This window comes from Sarcophilus harrisii, chromosome 2 (genome assembly GCF_902635505.1).
Source record: "Sarcophilus harrisii chromosome 2, mSarHar1.11, whole genome shotgun sequence".
Taxonomy (NCBI): domain Eukaryota; kingdom Metazoa; phylum Chordata; class Mammalia; order Dasyuromorphia; family Dasyuridae; genus Sarcophilus; species Sarcophilus harrisii.
In genome coordinates this window covers 421633746-421651829 of record NC_045427.1, presented here as the reverse complement: position 1 = coordinate 421651829, position 18084 = coordinate 421633746, and the positions used below count along the sequence as shown (strand labels likewise).

The following is an 18084-nucleotide window of genomic DNA, read 5'->3' as shown; positions in this document are numbered from 1 at the left end:
TTTGTTGCCTCTAGGGTCAAGTCCAAAAATCTTCCGTTTGGTAAAACCTTTCACAACTTGGATCAACCTAACTCTAGATTTATTTATATATTAATTCCTTTCAGTCATCCTACCCTAACTGGCCTTCTTTATGTTTCTTGCAGATGACATTCCACCATGTGTCTCAGCGCTTTTCCATGGTTTGATCCCTTTGCCTGGAATGCACTTTCTCCTCTCTTCCATATCTTAGATTCCTTTAGCTTCTTTCAAAGCTCAGTTCATGTCCTACCTCCTTTGTGAGGCCTTTTCTAATTATACCTGTTACTACCTTCCCCCCAAATTATCTGATACACACACACACACACACACACATATATATATAGTATAAATAATGCATATGTAGAATATATATATATATATGGCACATGTTGGTTATTTGTATGTCCACATGACTTGTTTATATTAATCTTCTGAGGGACCATTGTTAGATATCTCAAGAAGCTTGCCCACCCTACAGAATTTGATTACTGCTTGAAGGGGAACAAGAAAAGGAATTATGTGGCAGACCATTTGCTCTCTGAGAGAGAGGAATACTAGACTAGAGTTATATGTATCTGTACCCTTAAATATTGCTAGGCTAGAGAAATGACTTTTTTTCTTAGGTTCAAAGTGTTTTTCTGGTTGTTGTTCCTTAAAAAGGAAGAGGAAGGGCTAACTGAAATTAGTATCTGAAGGCTTGACCCCCTTCCTACCTAATTATATAAAAATTACATTAAAAAATCATCAGAAATAGTGTATAATGAGTAAATCAGTTTATCCAAATAGCAAACAGAAATCAGAGAAGTTATAAATATTAGAATATATCAGATAATACACAGAACATATGAGCTCTTTCACTGGGAGTGAGATTTTTCAGGTCACCTGAGAGAGTTCTTGATCTTATCTAAGGGAAAATTCCTTGAAGTTTCTAGGGAGGGAACCTGGAAATCAGGGACATCATGAAGAACCAGCTTTCCTCTAATGTCTGCCTTCTAAAATCTGTTCTTGTTCTCTCCCTGCTCCTTCCCTTTCCTTGTCTATTCTGTGCAAGCCAACTGTTTGGTACTGGGAATACAAAGATAGCATGTAATAACATCTTCTTAAGATGAAATAGTTGGGGATGTTTTCAAGTTCCACACTATCATAGTCAGATCTATCTGTATGTAAGTTTCAGTTTCTCAGTGTCTTTTCTAAAAATATTGAGCCTACAACTGGACCTTAAATTTTGGGGAATTGTTTGAATTGGTAGGGCAAGGTAGGACCATCATTCCTTGTACTATAGATATTATACTTCTCTTAATTCAACCTGAAATTGCTTTAGTTTTTGAGCTATTTGTTCACACTTTTGGCTTATATGAAGCTTACAGAAGATCTACTACTTTCCCATTTCAATAACTTTTCATATTTGATTGTATTATTGCTATAGTCTTAAGTTCAAAGGAAAAGCATATATTCTGTTTTTTTGGTTTATTCAACAATATTGAATGTTTATTGTGCTGAGATATTTTGGGGATTAAAATTAATTTCCATTAATAAATATTTATTAAGCAGTAACATGCACAGATACTTGAAAAAAATGCTTGGAATTGAATTATTGGAAAGATACAAGTATTTAGCCTTAAAAAAACACACACACACAAAAAAAAAAAACTTAGGGAGGGCAAAGCAGCTATTGCCATCTGGAAGAAAGATTAAACTTTTTACTCTGTTCTCTTTTCAAGAGTATATTTTACTTCTGACTGCTGCCTTTTTAAATCTCTTCTCCTAATTATTTCCTCCCTTCCTTCTCTTAATTCCCTTTTCTCTTCCCTATTGGGTAAAATGAATTTCTATATGTGTGTATGTGTGTGTGTGTGTGTATTCCCTCCTTTAACCATTTCAAATGTGTATGAGGTTTAAGTGTTGCCTATTCTCACCATCCCTATCAAATTCTCCCTGAATTCTTCCTTGAGTGTTCCATTTATGAGATAATTTTCCCCATTCTTACTCTCCCTTTTTTCTTTTCCTAGTGCATCCCTCTTTCTCATTTTTCGATTTTAATTTTAAGGTCATCTCAATCTAATAGAATCACATATGTGCCTTTGTGAAAATCTCTTTAATAGCCCTAGTAATATTAAATTCTTGAGAGATTAAATGTATCATCTTTCTATACAGGAATGTGTAAATAGTTTAATCTTGTTAAATATTTTGTGATTTTTTTTTTTTTTTGCTTATATTTACTTTTTTATGTTTCTTTTGATCTTGTGTTTGAATGTCAGATTTTTCTACTTAGTTTTGGTCTTTTCATCAGGAATGCTTGAAAAATCCTCTTTTTTTTAAAAATTAGATAAGCATTTTCTTTTTATAAAATTGTCACTTTTGCTGCATAGCAAAAGTTTGTTGTGATCCTAGTTCTTTTGTATTCCAAAATAATATATTCTAAAAACCTCTTTCCTGAACTCTTATAGTAATTTTTTCTGCGTAATTTAATTATTTTATTAAAAAGAACAATATATTTATTAATAAAAGGATGGTCATTTGGCCTTCTCCCTTAGACCAATGGCAGTGGGTTCACAATTTATATGTCCTTCAGAGAGTAGATGTTCCTGAGGCAATCAACTCTGATTGGATAACAATTAATGAGAAAATGAATATTACAATGAGAGATTGGGCTATATTACAGTGAAAGTATAGGGATATATGAGTAGAATCACTCCTGATCAAAGAGACATTATTTCTATATCATCTTTATGACAAAAGGGAGAATCAACATTTCTCCAGACCTATCTGAGCAAATGCAAAGATCACTTATTAGCTCAAGCTTGGAATTTCTTTTACTGTTTGATTGGATCTTGGCCTGTTTAAATCTTTGAGGTTTCCCACACTGCTTGATTTTTGGTCTTCTAATAATTCTTGTGGTCTTGTGTCCAATGTGTATTTTTCTTTGAGGTTTTGCTTATACATGTTATTGTCCTATTCTCTGTTGTTTTGAGATTTCTTATCATAGTAGATTTTTATGATCAGGTTCTATTTTTGCTCATTTTTTCAGCCTACTTCCTATCTTGACGCTTTATATTATTGTTAGTTCTGTTCACTCCTGAGTTTGTATGTGAGGATGGAGGGGTAGGAGGGGGGGAATATCTGTCCTGAGCTTCTGTCTTTTATGCTCATCTGCTGCTTTCATACCTCAATTTGAAGGCCTGTGATCTGGGAAGTTCACACCAAAATCTCTTCAGTTCTTCCTGGTCTGTGCTCTGCAAATTCTTGATCTAGTTTGGATCTGTAGGATTGTATGTGGTTGAGTTTCCTTTGACTTATGCTGGATTCAGTCACAGCCTTCTGGGAGGTTCTGCAGACTTCTGCTGGCTCTTCCTTGGTTTTGGTCCCCTTTTCTGTTTATTCTACTTAACAGGACTGACTAATGGTTGAGAGTCTCCACTTTGCTCTTGGGCTCAGAGCCATATAGCTATGTTTCAAGAACTTATTCCTTGTTCCTACACATATAGGACCCCTATTCTCTGGTGACCACAACCACTTTTCTCTATCTTGAAATTGTGACTCTAAACTAATGGGTGACAGAGCTGCTAAATGACACCCATTATAAAGCCATGGATAGCATTACTACTCATAGAACTAGTACAGAGTACCCTAGAATTTCTTTCTTCCCAGCTATTCAGTCCCCTAACTTTCCCTAGGTACAGGACTGATTTCTGTTGCTGCTACTGTACTGTGTTCTTGACTGGCTCTGACTTCAATGTCTAAAGATCACTTTTGTCTGTCTTCCTAAGCTGCCCTGGGCTGAACAAATGACTCATAATTTTTTTTATTTTTTTTCTTGACCAGAATTCGGTTTGACACGTTTTCTAGGTCATTGTGGAGGAGGATATGAAGGCGCCAAGACAACTTTTGTACCTCTCACTCCATCATCTTGTCTCTATATGCCCTTCCCCTTCCTTTAATGTCCATTTTAAAAGTAATTCATATTACATATGTGATTTGAATAGGGTTCAGTGAATGGAACTGTCAAGTCCCTCATTCTTATATTCAAAAAGTATCTTAGAATAATATTTTTTTTTTTTTGATTGCTGTTCTATTTTAGGCCTGTTCTCTGATACCTTTGGCTTGATTTTGGAAGGAAATGGGATACTTATAGCTCATTCAACAGTTAACAAAAGGAAATGTAATTCACTATAGCAGGGGAAGTCTATTCAATCAGTATGACATTGAGGACGGCTAGAATTAATTCAGCTGAGAAAATCCCCCATTTTAATCCATTGGTAAAGCATCTCGGGGCCTTTCCAGATCTTGACTTTCAGGCAATAAGAAAAATAGTATCAATAGTTTGAGCTTTTATTCCACTGAGTCAACATGTTTTCAGGAATCTCAATAGTTTTTGAAGAAAAACTAGCTTGGCTTACATGGGGCTAGGGGGGGGGGGGGTATTAAGATATTGTTCTTATTACACCATACCTCCCCTAATCTATATGTATGAAATTTATTTTTTGAGTGTAAGTGTTGAAATTTACATTTATTCCTATAAACTTCATTTTATTTTATTTGAGTCTTACAGGGCAATAATATTTCATTACATTTGTGTACCACAAATTTGAACAGATGATTTTCTTTTCCTTCCCTATGTTCTATCATATTTTTATTTTGTTGAAATATTTTCCAATTACAGTTTAAAATTTTTTGGTTTTTAATTACATCTAAAACAATTTTAACATTCATCTTTAAAAATTTTTGTTTCCCCCCCAATTACATGTAAAGATAATTTAGACACTTTTTTTTCAATTGTTAACCTTCATTTTTTATAAGATTTTGAGTTCCAAATTTTCCTCCCTTTCTCATCTCTAATAGAGCAAACAATTTGATATAGGTTACATAGTACAATATTAACATTCATTTTTTAAAAATGTTGAGTTCGAAATGTTCTCCTTCCTTCCATTATCTCCTCTCTTTCCTAATATTGGTTAGTAGTGTGCTTTAGATTATACAAGTGCATTCATGCAAAATATATTTCCATATTTTCCATGTTGCAAAAAAAAAAAAACAAACAAAATAGAAAAGTAAAGTTAAAAAAAATATGCTTCCACTTACATTCAGATTCCATCAGTTTGTCCTTTGGAGAGAGCATTTTTCACCATAAGTCCTTTAGAATTGTCTTGAGTCATTGAAGTGCTAACAGTAGCTAAGTCATTCACGTTTGATCATCATACAATATTTCTGTTACTTTGTACAATATTCTGATTTTGCTCTTTTTACTTTGCATCAATTCAGATAAGTATTTGCAGGTTTTTCTGAATGCATCTTGTCATTTCTTAATAGCACAATGAGGTATTATGTCACAATAACGTACCATAACTTATTCAGTCATTCCCCAATTGATGGGCATCCCCTCAATTTCTACCACAAAAAAAAGCTGCTATAAATATTTGTGTATGTCTGCCTATGTTCTTTTCCTTTGATCTAAACAGGTGATTTTCAGAAGAAAAATGGAAACTATTGACAACCATTTGAAAAAAATGCTATAAGTAGGAATGTAAATTAATGTTGAATCATACGCCAAAAAATTGATGAAGATAAAAAGAAAAAAAAAGAGCTGTGTTTGGAAAACTGTAGGAAGACAGACACAGTAGTAGTATTCTGTGAATTGAAACTATGCTTGAAAAGTGATTAAATTATTTGACTTTGTCCAGAAGCACCTGTTTTACATAGTTTGGACAAGTTTGTTGTTGTTGTTGTTTTAACATGTTAGTGAGGCTTAGGATCATTATTGGTTTTACTTCTTTGTTGCCTGAAACATATAAGGTCCCTGTTATGAAAAGTTGATATTAAAAGGTTTTAGCTCGTTGCTCAATTCACTCTTTTCAGTTATGGTGAAACATAAACCAAAATAATTCAGACATTATTTTTCCTGACCTAGCTTAATTGGTGACCTTGAAGAAAGTGGAAATGGGGTGAAAGATAGTAATTTTATTTGTTTTACTATCTTTTTTAACCTTAGAAATTTTTTTTAAGAAATTGTATCTTTAATCCTTTGTTATTAATAAAGTGTTTTATTGCATTTTATAATCTACTAGAGTCTCACTGCATTCTAATCCTGAGCTGCTTGAACTGGCATGAGTTGGGCTTGACCCGGAAAAGCAGATGTCAAATAAAACAAAAAAGTTGTTTCAGAAGTAGGAAGAAAACCAGGAGTATACCATAGTATAATGGCTCTTAGACTTTTCTTTTCTTTTTTTCTTTTTTTTTTTTTTTTTCCTTTGGCTCATAGCAGATTCTTACTCTTTTCTTTCAGGAATTGTGGTGATTTATGATATAGGAATGAGTAGAATTGTACATGCATATTTTACTTGCATATGGAAGTTTCAAATAATTTCTAAGGGACTTAGTGTTCAGTTTTGAATGTAAGTTCCAAACAATATCTGGCACACTTAATGGATGTTGATGGCATATTATAGCATACCTTTTGAGTACCATTGTGTAGTGGCATGGGATTATTGCTTTCCCTTCAGCATGTGCAGGTTCTTTCTCTGAGGGAGGAAAACATCTCTTTTATTGGGGAGGTTCTAAATTTCACTTTGTCAAGAGGGTGACTGAAAGATGGAAAAAATTGTTTCTTGGTGTGCTGAATGTGCTGCTTTTGTATAGCACTCACCATCTGGGAAACAAACACAGAAATGACATCTGGTGCTTGCTCCATTGTACTAACACTGTACTCCTATACAATAGTTGTTCCTAGGCAACCATTGACACTCTGCTGCTGCCTAGGGTCCTGATTAGAATTGTTGGTCTTATGAAAGCAACTTACTCATCTTGGCTGAAAGTATCAGGCTGGGTTGGTGGAATTCTGTCCTTTTTCCAGATGCTTTTTCCTTTGGACTAAATGGTTTCTGATGTCTCTTTCTGCTCATAGTCCTATGATTAATGGATCCAATGTAACTAAGTATCAGAAGCTCTTTAGTATAATGTGGAAAAAGCTGAGATAGACTTGAAATCAGAAGTACTGAATTGAAAGTCTAGTTCTGCCACTATTAGCTATGTGACTTTGCACACAATGGATATTTAATACATATTGAATTGAATTGACCTTGGTCAAGTCACTTTACTTTCCTACTCATTTTTCTCATCTGTAAAATGAGGAAAGTAATTTAGCTTGCATTTGTATAGTTCTTTAAGATTTTTGCAAAGAATTTTATATAGGTTATTTCAATTGATCTGTACAATAATCCAATGAGCTAAGTGCTGTTATTTTCTCCATTTTACAAATAAAGACAGTGAGGATAAAAGTAAAATGACATGCCTATCAGGCCCATGTAGCTAATAAGTGTCAGAAATAGAAGTCAGCCAAGTCTTTCTTACTCTAAGCTTAGTGCTCCATCTACTATTGCTTTTCCCTTTAAGGTTCACAAAAGAGTTTACATATATTATTTCATTTTGGCCTCATGACAATTCTGTGAGATAGGTACTTTTTAAGGAAAGGGGGAAAGTAGGACTCATAAAGGTTAACTGATTTGGTCATAGTCATAAAAGTAAAGTTAGGAATTGAACATGCCACATTTTGCTGGAATGAGTTTATAGGGATTTCAGAATCAAATCATTTAATGGATGTGAAATAAATCAAAATGCTATACACACATAAGCCCAGAATCTTGGGGAAAACAATGATTTTTGAAGTTTGTTCCCAATAAATTCATTTCCTCATGCCTCTCCCCACCCTCACTCTCTGGTTTTTCCTGTCCAGGCATTTGGACATTTCACAACATGGTAGGTGGTTTTGTAAAAGAGTCAACCATTAATTTCAGGTGAGTGCCTGAAAAATCAATTTTAAACTGTCTCAGAGTTTATTAGAACTTAACTTTTTTGATTTTATTGTTGTGCCCAAATGGCTCAGATATGGGTATTGTTTTGTTTTGTCTTTTCAGTGGTGGAAGGGCTTTCTCTATTGGATTTGGGAGTGTCTCCCTATTCCGGAGCAGTTTTTCATGAAGTAAGTATTAATGTTCCCTTTCCACTCTATATGTTAAAAAATATTTTATTGCCATTCATACAAAGTCTAACAAATGTAAAACACTAGCTATTTAATATGTAACTTAAGATAAGCTTTGAAAAATCATTTGAGAAATAATTCTTTATATGAAGTCTTCATGACATAACAGTACTATGGCAAAAAGAATATTATACGATGATCAATTCTGATGGACGTGACTCTTTCCAACAGTGAGATGATTCAGACCAGTTCCAATAATTCTGTGATGAGAGCCATCTACATCCAGGGAGAGAACTGTAGGAACTAAGTCTAGACCACAACATAGCATTTTCACTCTTTCTATTGTTGTTTGCTTGCATTTTGTTTTCTTTCTCAGTTTTTTTTTCCTTTTTTCATCTGATTTTTCTTATGAAGCAAGATAATTGTATAAATATATATACATATATTGGATTTAACATATATTTTAACATATTTAACTTGGATTGGATAACCTGCCATCTAGAAGAGGGGATGGGGGGAAGGAAGGGAAAATTTGGAACACAAGGTTTTGCAAGGGTCAGTGTTGAAAAATTACCCATGTATATGTTTTGTAAATAAAAAGCTTTGATTAAAAAAAAATGATATAACAGTACTATCACAATTGTGATTGAAACGATTGCCTTATAAACTGAAGAAAAGATCTTGACCATGGGAATTATTCCCAGAGAGGCTATTTAGAAGTATTGAAAGACTTGACAGTTTTATTACATTATTTTCCCAGATCTCTATTTCTTGGCCCATAGTACAGATATTCATTTGGATAAATTGAGAAAGAAATCTTTTTGTGCTTCTAGTTCTCACTAGTGAATATGGCATGGTGTAGAAAAAGGAGAATTGGATTTAGGACACTTGAGTGTGAGGCTTAACTCTACCATTGTTCTGGACAAAATTAAATAACTTTCTGATCATCTATATAAAATAAAGATAATCTTGTACTTGCCTACATCGAGCTTGTAAGAAGATAATAGATATAAAATACTTTGTTTATGCTAATACATAATACTCTAAAGCTGTTAAGATTTTATTGTCAATATTTAGATAGTTCTGTGGTTTTATGTATAGATACTTTTTTACTTGATATAGATTGAAATTCTAATAACTTTCAGTTTGGGGTTCTGGAAATTATTTTGTTCTAGTTGTTTCTGTTGGTAATATAAAATTTGGCTTAATTTTTTTTTGTTTTTATTTTATAGACACCGCTAATAATATATCTTTTCCATTTCCTGATTGACTATGCGGAGTTGGTATTTATGGTAAGTAATCTCCTTTTTAAAAAAATTTAGATTAAATTAATTTATTTTTGTCATTTTAAGTTCCCAACCATCTCCTTCCCTTCCTTCTTCCCTTGCATTAGAGAAAGCCACCATTTGACATGAATTCATAAATACATGTCAAACCATGACATACTTCTATTTATTTAGTTCTTTCTATGGAGATGGATAACATCTTCTTTCATAGATACTTTGTAGTTGATTTGAGTAGTTATATTATTCAGAATGGTATTTCAGAGTTGCTCTTCAAACAGTACTGTTGATATATTCAAAATTCCCTTGGTTCTACTCATTTCACTCTACATTATTTCATGTAAGTCTTTCCAAGTTTTTCTAAAACCAGCCAGCTCATCATTTCTTACAGCACAGTAGCATTCCATCACAATCATATATCATAGCTTGGTTAGCCATTTCCCAATTAATAGGCATCCCTATAATTTTCAGTTCTTTGCCATGAAAAAGAGAGCAAATATAAATATTTCAGAACATGGGTTCTTTTGCTTTTTTCCCCAATCACCTTGAAAAACAGCTGAGTCAAAGGGTACGTACAATTTTTTTTAATTTTTATTTTTTTATTAAAACTTTTTTATTGAGGGCAGCTAGGTGGCGCAGTGGATAGAACACCAGCCCTGAAGTCAGGATGATCTGAGTTCAAATTTGGTTTCAGACACTTAACACTTCCTAGCTGTGTGACCCTGGGCAAGTCACTTAACCCGAATTGCCTCAGCAAAAACAAAGACAAAAAAACTTTTTTATTTTCAAAACATATACATAGATAGTTTTCAACATTCACCCTTGTAAAATTTTGTGTTCCATATTTTTTTTCTCCCTTATTTCCCCCTACCCCCATTCCTACATGGCAAGTAATCCAATATATGTTAAACATGTACAGTACTTCTATACATATTTCCACAGTTATCATGTGTGCATGAAATTTTATAACTCTTTGGGCATAATTTCAGATTGCTCTCAAATGGTTGATTAGTTCACAATTTCACCAACAGTATTTTAATGTCCTAATTTTGCCATATCCTCTACAACATTTCTCGTGTTTTCCCTTCTATCATTTTAGTCAATCTGATAGGTGTTAGGTGTTATCCCAAAATTAAAGATCTGATTTATCATTTTTGAGGATCAAAGGGGGTCAATAAATATAATGAACTTTGCAATTGTAAAGCATAGAATGCCATATATATTAAACATTTATTTAACTTTTGTTTAATATGTTACATATATTTTTTAAAATTAAGTGATAAACATGAAAAAATGATACTTTTTTTCCTTTTTCTTTCTTTTTTTTTTTTTATTTGCTGCGGTAATTGGGGTTAAGTGACTTGCCCAGGGTCACACAGCCAGGATGTATTAAGTGTCTGAGACCAGATTGGAGCTCAGATCCACCTGACTTCAGGGCTAGTACTCAATCTACTATGCCACCTATGCCCTGATAAATGATACCTTCTTGATAAAGAGCATTCTTTCCTTCACCCATGTACAAATGTTCCTTCATCTAATTTCATAGCACCTTCTATTCCTTTTTTGGACTTGGTTATGTTCTAATTTGTATTATATCTGTCTGTGTACATGTTTTATCCCCTTCCTAAAAGACTAAAAAATCCTATGATGGTATAAGTTGTGTCTTAATTCTTCTTTATTCTTCACTCTGCAGAAAAAGAAGGGAAGATAAAGGAAATAATTCATTTCCTTTAAAGTATTTCAGTGTCTGTATAGCATTTTATTGCTTGCAAACCACTTCTCTGTACATATCTCAGTTAATCCATGTACAACATCCCTGTGGTAGATATGATCCCATTTTACAGAGATACCCTTTTATTAAGGGTCAGTTAAATAGCTTTCTCAAGGCCAGTTCAATCAATAACCATCAGAAGAGGGATGAAATCTATGACTGAATACTAAGTGTCCTTTTCATCCCACTATACTCCTTTCCATCTATTTAGCTAGAGATTTTGGAAAATAGTCATTGTTTCTATGATACTATAATAGTTCTAAAATTAATATGTATCAGAATCTGAGGTTCAGAATCTGTGGCTATATATATACTATTACAATCAAGAAAAGTTCTCTGATAGAGTCTACAAAATTTATAAAATGACTTTAAAAAAATAGATTTATTATAAATTTGTGATAGAGATAAAGAGTACTGTGAGATATAAAATGGATAATTTTGATTATTGATATGATATTGTTGATATGATGATGAATGATATGATTTAAAAAGGTGTTGTACAAATAAAACCAATGTAGCCAAGATTAGAAGGAAAGCAGAAATTGTAGAAAAAATTTTATGTAAAGTATTTTGGATAAAGGTCTCATATCTCAATTATATAGTGAATTCTTGTCAGTTCAGCAGTTGAGGTTTCTGTAGCTCTCAGCCCACAGAATGTAAGGACTAGGATATGGTCATATGGAGATTCCAGGGTTTCCCTTGGTGACAGAGCAGTATTCTGTTGCATTGCTTATTCTTGGATCTGAGTCATAGGCTTGTTTGCAATTTCAGGACAAGGAGACGCACCAGCACACCAGAGCTTGTGGCCGCAGAGGAATGGAGACTCTGGTCACAGTTCCAGGGAGGAAAAGAATGCTTATAGATACTCACAAATCAGAATACAGGGCCAGGAGAGAAGTAAATATATCTCTCCTTAGATCTTCCCATGAAAGAACTGAAAATTTACAGATTTCTCTCTCCACCATCCCACTCCTCCAAAACTAGCTCTAAAAACAGCTGCATAAAAAATTTGATTCTTGGTACAGTGCCTCTCTACTTTGGAAGCAAAGTCTAACTTTAACATAAAATTAAAAATCAAGAAAAAATGAGCAAGCAACAAAAAAAAGAAGCTGACCATAAAAAGTTACTATGGTGATATGGAAGATCAAAACACAAATTCAGAAGAGAGAAGAGTCAAAACTGCTACACTCAATACCTCTAAGAAAAATATGAATTACTGTTAGGACATAAAACAGTTCAAAAAGGATTTTACAAATCAAGTAATAGAAGTAGAGGAAAAATTGAGAAAAGAAATGAGAGTGATACAAGAAATTATGGGGAAAAAAAGTCATTATCTTGGAAAAGAAGGTAGAAAAAAAGTCTGAAGAAAATATCTCCCTTAAAAACAGAATTAGGCAAATGGAAAAAGATTTACAAAGATTCCCTGAAGATAAGAACTTCTTTAAAAAGGAGGTACAAAGGCTCACTAAAGAAAATAATTCCTTAAAACTCAGAATGGCAAGTGGAAGCTAATGACTCCTTGAGATGTCAAGACACAATTTAAAAATATCCAAAGAATGAAAAAAAAAAAAAAAATAGAAGAAAACGTGAAATATCTCATTGGAAAAACAATTGACCTGGAAAATAGATTGAGAAGAGATAATTTAAGAACTATTGGACTACCTGAAAAGCCATGAACAAAAAAAGAACCTATACATCATCTTTGAGAAATTATCAAGGAAAATTGCTCTGATATTCTTGAAGTGGGGGAGGGGGGAAAAGTTGGGGGGGGGGGGGGTGTGAGAGGACCAAACTAGAAATGGAAAGAATTCACTTATTATCTCCTGAAAGATCTCAAAATGAAAACTTCCATATAGATGAAAGCTAAATTCTAGAGCTCTAAAGTGAAAGAGAAAATATTGCAAGGAGCCAGAAAGAAACAATTCAAATATCATGATGCCACAATTAGGATGAAACAGGATTTAGCCATTTCTATATTAAAGGATTGGAGGGCTTGGAACATGAAATCCTGGAAGGCAAAGGAACTAGGACTACAACCAAGAATTATTTACCCAGCAAAAGTATAATTCTTCAAGGGGAAAAAAATGGATATTTAATGAAATAGAAAGCTTTCAAGCATCCCTTATGAAAAGATCAGAACTAACTAGGAAAATCTGGCAATTAAACACAGGGTTTAAGAGATGTATAAAAAAGTAATTAGGAAAGAGAAATTATAAGGGATTTGGTAAGTTTAAGCTATTTACATTCCTACATAGGAAAGTGATATTTGTTAACTTTTAAGAACTTTCTCATTATTAGTGCAGTTAGAAAGCATACACATAGAGAGAAGGCATGGGTGTGAATGAAGTATGTTGCGTTGATATCTAAAAAAATAAAATTAAAGGTGAGAAAGAGGAATGCACTGGAAGAAGGGGAAAGAGAAAGATAGATAATTTACCCTATTATCTCATATAAAATAGGCACAAGGATGCTTTTTATATTGGAGGGGAACCTGGGAAAGATTGAGGGGAAACTTTTTAGTCTTACTGTCATTGGAATTGGCTCAAAAATAATAAATCTATTAGATATAAAAATCTTATCTTACTCTACAGGAAAGTAGGGGGAAAGGGAAAAAAGAAAGAGGAATTTGATGGAAAGAAGAGCAGATTGGGGAAGATGGTAGTTAGAAGCAAAACTATTGAGGAGATGGACAAGGTAAGAGAGAGAGTAGAATAAATGGGAAAAAACAGGATGGAGGGAAATAGACAATAATTATAAGTGAAAAAGTCTTTATGGCTAATTCCTCACTTTATGAGCCTACTTTTTCATTATATGGAGAACTGAGTCAAATTTGTAAAAATAAGAGTTATTCCCCAATTCATAAATGATAAAAGAATATTAACAGACATTTTTCAGAGGAAGTAATCAAAACTGTCTAAAACCATATGAAAAAATGCCCTTAACTGCCATTGATCAGAGAAATGGAAATTACTTCCACCTCATATCCTATCAGATTGGCTAATATGACAGAAAAGGAAAATTATAAATATTAGAGATGTGGGAAAATTAAGACAATAATATATTGGTGATGGAATTATGAACTGATTCAGCCATTCTGGAAAACAATTTGGAAATATGTCCAGTGTGTACTGTGCAACTGTACATACCTTTGATTCAACAATATCACCACTGGTTCTGTATCAGGGAGATAAAAGGAAAAGAAACCATAAGTACAAAACAGCTCTTTTCGTTATGGCAAAGTAGTAGAAATTGAAGGATGCTCATCAAGTAGGAAATGACTTAAGAAGTTGTGGTATGTTATTGTGGTAAAATACTATTGTGCTATAAGCAATCGTGTGTAGGATGCTCTAATCTGAAAAGACTCATAAGAATTTATGAAAGTGAAATGAGCAGATCCAATGGAACATCATATATAGTAATAGCAATATTGAACAATGATCAACTGTTCTTGACTCAGCAATACAATGATCTAAGACAATTTATGATGAAAAATTGTTATCTACAGTGAAAGAATTGCTGGTTCTGAATGTAGATTGAAGATACTTTTTTTAAAAAGGCAAGAAGTTTATTTTCTTGCTTTTTTTGTTTTCTTTTATAATGTTATTAATATAGAAATATGTTTTGAATGACTGCATATATGTAACATACCAAATTTGCTTTCTCAATGAGGAGTTTGGAGGGAGAGAATTTGGAACTCAAAATTTTAAAAAATGAATCTTAAAAATTGTTTTATGTGTAATTGGGGTCAAAGTATTAAATAAATATGTGTATATATACACACACATATATGTAGAAATGAGTGATATTTTTCTTAGAAGGGGTCCATAAGCTTTTTAGATTGCCAGATCCTCTGGGATTAGATAGACTTTATAGTCCCTTCCAGATCTAATCTAGGATATTATGAAATCCGGTGCTTTCTCCTTTATTCCACAATACCTCAAAATATTGTCTACATCACAATTTATTACCAGTGTGTGGTTATCAACAGCATTTTTAGTAGTGTTCTTATCAGCACTATTCATAATATTTCTTATAACCTGAATGTGGATTATATTTTTGTTCTTCATAAATTGGAGAGAAAATCTTTTCTGGTGTTTCTAAAACAGTTCTTGCTAGTGATTTGCTCTGACAAGATTAATTTTTAAAGTGGATGGAATTAAGTACACTGAACTGTGTTTTATTTATTACTGGATTTTTAGACCTTTTGGAGGTTTTATGCACTCCTTGTTTTATGAAAATCCCAGCAGGTTTTAATTCTAGTTCTTTGATTTTCTTTTTTTTTTCCTCTTCCTTTCTTTCTATCCTTCCTTTTCATCCTTCCTTCCTTCCTTCTTTCTTTTTTTCCTTCCTTTCAGGATTCTTTAGTGAATTAATAGACACATTTTTCAAATCACAAAGGTAGTGTTTTATTTCCAGTCCTGAAGTGCTAGTCTTTCCCTGAATTCCCCGTTAATTAGGTGTTACACAAGTTACAGAATGTGGATCTCCACACCCATTACATAGCCAGTCCTTGTCCTCAAGGAGCTTACATTCTTTTGGAGGAAAATAACATTTGAAGGAACCAATGAAGGGAAAGGGATCTTTCTGTAGATCTGCAGAGTTCCTTTTCAAATCTAAAATCTCTATCCCTGATGATATTCTTTGATTTCCTTATGGGTAGCAGCCTCCTATTTCTTAGGTTTCATTTTTCTAATTTTTATGTTTCATTTCCGCAATTCAATTTTTCATAACTCTGTGAACACTAAATCACCATTCAAAATTCTCATAATCTCTCCCTTTTAAAAAAAATCCATAATTTGGATTCCACATCCTTTTTTAACCCCTCAGATTTGGCTAATAGTTCTCTCAATAAGTATACTCTGCACAGATCTCTTTAAAACGGGATGTGTGTATATATATATGTATATATAGACTCCTGTTACTCTGAATATCCCAGTAACTAGTTCTAACTATAGGCAACCATACTTATTTTGACTTTATTACAAATTTATTAAAATGTACTTTCTTTATGTAGAATAGCAAGTTTTGATTCAGTACTTTTCCTTTTTAATATTGTTTACTTTTATATGTAATCAAAGAATGATGTTAGTTGCTAATTGGTTTCACTGGTAAAACTTTTAGTGTAATTAACATTTGAGTACTTCATGAAGGATATCTGCAACAATTTGCCCTTCTAGTCTCTACCTAGTAATAAGGTGTTTATTATCTAGAGAAACAGCTTCATTCCAATATGGGAGAGCTCAGGTTGCATTTGCTTCCTTGTAATTTCTAACAATTCTTTCTCACTCTACTTTCAGGAGTCAAGCAGAATAAAACTAATCCATCTTGCATGTTATAAGTCTCTAGATATTAATTATATTCCATACTAAATTTCTCCTTCAAGCTTTAAACATCTCCAGTTCATTAATTGATTAATGTATAATATAGTTCGAATCTTTTCCCTGCTAGAATTACTCTTTTGGACAAATTCCACTTTTTAATGTATCCTCTAAAATGTGGCATCTAAAACCAAACTCAGATTATCCAGTTGTGATGACATTAGATCAGCATGCCATGAGAATCTCACTTGCCTTCTTCTGTTGTCTGGGCAATTATTAATTTATCCAGAGCATAGTCTAATTGGAAATAGAACCTATATCATCTTGCTTTAGGAATCCTTGAATTGTGAAACCAGTTTTGGGTTTATTCTGTGTTCCACATATATATTTTATGTAATTCTGCTAGACACAGGAAAAAAGGGGTTGAAAAGCTAGTTAGATGTGTAGAAAACTATTTGGTTCAACAAATATTTATAAAGTGCTGATATATAAGATACTATAATTAGATTAGGAATATAAAGACAAAAATTAAAATAATCCCTATGCTTAAGAAGTTTATATTAACTACATTAGGTAGTACAGTGGATAGAGCATCAGCTCTAAAGACCAGAGGACCTGAGTTCAAATTTGATCTCAGACACCTAATACTTCCTAGCTGTGTGACCCTGGGCAACTCACTTAGGCAAGTCAATTGCCTTGGCCAAAAAAAAAAAAAAAGAAGAAGTTGTTTATATTAACAACAACAATAACAACAAAAAACTGTTGTTGACCTTAATGTTGTTGTAATCTTATGTATTAAGGGGACTTGGTTCACTTGATTTTCTTGTTAATTTTTGGGGTGTGTACCTGGGTGGAAACTTATGAAGTTCATTTTGATTTAGATACCTCTAAGAGACTTATTTGAAAAGGATCTTGTTGAAGTCCTGAAATTGCAGCTTTCTCTTGTGGATTTGAAATGGTTAAGAAGCAGGATTGAGCTGGACCCAAATATTCTTTTTTACCTAGTATTAGATTAATTAGTTAGGAATATAAAGACAAAAAAAAAGACAAAAAAGGAATTATTCACTGACTTCTATGAATTGATTTTTTTTGGACTTCGGGGCAAGAGGGAGATGATAGTTCTACATGGTTTTGTGAATTTTTTGCTCAAATCAACAAGACCATATGAGGTTATATCCCTCTAGCCTTAGACCTTTCCTATTCCCATTCTGACTTGGACTCATTTTGTAATATTTTCTTTACTTTCTTTAGATAACTGATGCACTTACTGCTGTTGCACTGTATTTTGCAATCCAAGACTACAACAAAGTGGTGGTAAGTAGTTAGTAGCTGAGTTGTTCGTTTTGGGATTTTATTATCTGTTCTTTCTTCTTTTGGTATAAAAGGGATACATGTAAAAAGAATCATCTATCATCAAACTTATAGGAAGTGAGGCTGAATGTACTCACCTTACTATTATATATACTATATAGATAAAGTAATGTGTGTATATATATATGTGTGTGTGTGTGTGTGTGTGTGTGTGTGTGTGTGTGTGTCTTATTACCTTACTGTAATGGGCTGAGGTTTGAGCTGATGCACTGAGGTCTACACGATCTTAACACCTTACTATCATATAATAGCACATATTGTATACAGTAAATCAGCTATAATCTGGATATCCTATTAATAAACCATATTAGTATCACATACACTCCTCTATAAGTTTAGACTTAAATGAAC

General features: G+C 33.0%; 1 protein-coding gene across 2 annotated transcripts in view; it reads left to right on the top strand.

The window, feature by feature from the left end:
• PIGU (phosphatidylinositol glycan anchor biosynthesis class U) overlaps positions 1-18084 on the top strand; it is a 104946-nt gene that overhangs the window by 17126 nt on the left and 69736 nt on the right. For both annotated transcript variants that reach the window (XM_003756925.4, XM_031953882.1), the window contains 3 exons: positions 7926-7990; positions 9223-9282; positions 17614-17676. In XM_003756925.4, the coding sequence (XP_003756973.1) occupies positions 7926-7990; positions 9223-9282; positions 17614-17676 (188 nt within the window). The remainder of the gene's footprint in view (positions 1-7925; positions 7991-9222; positions 9283-17613; positions 17677-18084) is intronic.